The sequence below is a fragment of the Lupinus angustifolius genome, chromosome LG03 (assembly GCF_001865875.1).
Source record: "Lupinus angustifolius cultivar Tanjil chromosome LG03, LupAngTanjil_v1.0, whole genome shotgun sequence".
Classification (NCBI taxonomy): Eukaryota; Viridiplantae; Streptophyta; class Magnoliopsida; order Fabales; family Fabaceae; genus Lupinus; species Lupinus angustifolius.
In genome coordinates, this window is record NC_032011.1 from 12,200,537 (window position 1) to 12,203,720 (window position 3,184).

At 38.9% G+C, this 3,184-nt stretch overlaps 1 protein-coding gene across 1 annotated transcript; it reads right to left on the reverse strand.

Annotated features, from left to right (window-relative positions):
- LOC109343394 lies at positions 554-2,674 on the reverse strand. Its single transcript, XM_019581643.1, has one exon. It carries the CDS (start codon positions 2,495-2,497, stop codon positions 815-817), a length of 1,683 nt encoding a protein of 560 aa, XP_019437188.1. The 5' UTR covers positions 2,498-2,674; the 3' UTR covers positions 554-814.

The window sequence follows — 3,184 nt, forward strand, 5'->3', positions numbered from 1 at the left end:
CCTCCCTCTTGACTTGCATTGTTGTTGCTTCAAAAAGCATTAATATGCAAACAAAAGTCGTAGCTACTAACTACAATATATTAAACACTCACATCACCATTCACAAGTCACAACCAATACAATGTTATCTTCTCAGAGAATCCACAACCATGCAACTCTATTATTGTCCTTAGTCCCACAATTTATTTTTTAATTGTTAACAATTAACAATAACAAGAACAAAAGGAAAAGAAAGAAAGCCAATCACACCTGTTATACATACCGATGATGAGTTTCTTCCGGTGGCACTAGTTTACGCAAAACTAAGAATATCTTATCCAAGGATGGAGAGAAGGGAGACATAGGTTTCTAAGGTAGGTGACACACTTAAGGATTCATAATTCCATATTAGTGTCACGATGTTGATATTCTTAGGTATGTTACAGGTTAGTTTATGACCATATTGCAATATCAAAAGGCAGTTTGGATTTAAACAGATTATTAGATGGCTATTTCTTTAGCAGTGAATTATGGTTTTATGAGCATAAACATAATAAGTTCAGATAAATCATTCGACAGAACTTAACTCTACAAGAGAAATAAACATTGATTATTAGCAATTACAAAAGGAAAAGGGCAACAAAAAAGACCTCAACATGCCTACTATACATACAGATTAATGAATCAACATGCCTGTTATTGTACCATGATTTTGGAAATGGAAGATTATCTTCATCCAGAGGTGGAGCAATGGTCCCCCAACTTTGTCATTATCCTTTGTACACATATTTCGTCCAGTATCAAATTAAATTTCTAGCTCCACCTGCCTTTGTTTCTAGGGTCTTGAAAAAACTCGCCATATCTTACCATGGTGAAGGCTCTCCAACAATTTCTTAGATCCTTCGACATCCATCTCAACAAGCTTCTGTGTAAACACACAAGCCCCAGCTGCCACCATTTGCTTCCTACAACTCTTGGAATGCACCAGCAATGCCAGCAATGAAACAGGGTACTTCTTATCCAAACCCTGCAATGAAGGATTCAGTAACTGCACTACACTTACTACACCCTTCTCGTCCTTCCGGAAAACCCTCCGATTCTCTGCATGCAACAAGAGCACAGACAAAGCCATTATCGCCACTTCTTTCTCTTCAAGAGCTTTCCCATCCAACATTTTAATCAAAGGCACAATACAGCCACACTCCCCCATTTCCTTCTTAGCCTTTGTGCCGCCACTCAAGCCCAAAGCATACACGGCTTTCCCCGCAGCAATTCTCACCGCCAACACTCCACAATTAAGCACACCAACCAACCTCGCCACAAACCCTTTGGAAATAAGAACCTCAGCTATAGGTCCACTCAAAGCCAAGTTTCTAAAAATCTCGACCGCAACTTCAAGACCCTTGTTTGTTAAACAAGCAGAGTCCCAAAAATTCTTCAAAATCTCAATCCCACCTTGTTTAACAACCAAAATCCGCAATCTCTCTGCATCTGAAATCAAACAAGACAAACAACTAATAGCATTTTCTTGCGCTAAAGGAGTACCAGAGGCAGCAAGTCCTAACAGAATAACAACACCATTCTCCTCAACCAGATTCTCCTGAATTTCGGGGAATGCGGCAATATTCCTGAGAACTCCAACAGCTGAGGCTTGCGAACCGGGAGTGCCAGCCTGGCAAATCTCCAACAGAGACGAGATTCCACCTCTCGACCCGATCGCTCTCGCGTTCTCCTTCGAGAAACTCAGTGCCTGAAGCGCAATGCAAGCTTTTTCGATACCAAATCCGGTACCAGAATCAAGAACCCGAAGAAGATGATTCAGAAGCAACAAACCCTCCGCGACCAAAACATGCTTCCCTGAATCAACGGTTGAAACCCTAGAAATCGCAGTAACGATTTTCTCCTTCATTTCTGAAGTTGACGGGGAATAATCAAGTAAGCGAACGAGCACGGGAACGATACCCTGCGCTACCGCTATTGTTACGTTCTTATCGTCTTCGTTGAGAACAGTGAGTAACGAGTCCATCGCTGAGTTCCTCGACTCGTTCGACCCGATTTGCAACCGAGTTATAAGGTTTCGACATTCTAATCTAACAGTTTCGCGTTTCGAAGTTGAAAAGTCGCCGTTTCGGTTTTCACTGAGAACGCCGCTACGTATGAGAATATCGCAGTCGGTGACGTGGCGATGGAGTTTGGAGAGGAGAGAGTCGATATCGTTTTGCGTTTTGAGCTTGCCGTTTTGAAGGGTGGGGAACTGAGAATGATGTACGAGTAAAACGGCGTCGTGTAGGGTGTGGGAGATTGAGTTAATGAGATCAATGGAGAGAGGGTGAGAGGAGTTAGGAAACTCGGCGGAGAAATCGGTGAGTTGAGTTTGGAGAAGAGTGAGTTTAACTCGGGCGAGGGACCACTTGCTTTTAAAGTGATGGACGGTGGGGATTTCTTGATCAAGGAGGGATGAAAGGAGATTGAGGGAAAGTGTGATAGGGTCTGCGTTAGGTGATGATGAATCTTTCATAGTATATAGAAGATGAGAGAAAATGAGAAAATGAGAAAATGAGAAAATTGAGAAAGTGGATTTGTTTTGTTTGTTGAGGTGAGTGCTTAGTTTAGAAGAGGAGAAATCAGAGAGGAAGAGATGGAACGCGACGGAATGGAAAGATCAGGAGCGTGGAGGACAGTGATTATTATGTTTTGGGATTTCATTCCCGCCACCTGCCATTTATGGTTAGCGGCAAGCTGGCGATTTATGTGCTACTTAACTATACAGCTCACCTCGTTTATGGTTAAAGTATATCTTAAAACTACTAAAATTATAACATCTATTATATTTAACTGTTTTCTAAAAATTATTTCTATAATGTAACATATATTATAATTTTATTTGATAAATGAAATAATTTATATTTTGATATGAGGTGATATTTTATCCTCTTATAATATATATTTAAAAAAAATTCATATTAATTAAACAATGTTAGATAATATACTCCTTGTGTCATATTTCTAATTAAATTTCAAATGAAATAAAACTATTTCTTTTTATTTTTTCATAAAGTATAAAATTACAATTTTACCTCATTTGATATTTTTATTTAATAGATAGTTAAAATTCAACAAACAAAAAAAGGTTAGTCAAACACTTTTATAGAGACGAATGGAGAAAAATAATAAATAGAAATGTAAATTATCTTATAAAAATGAC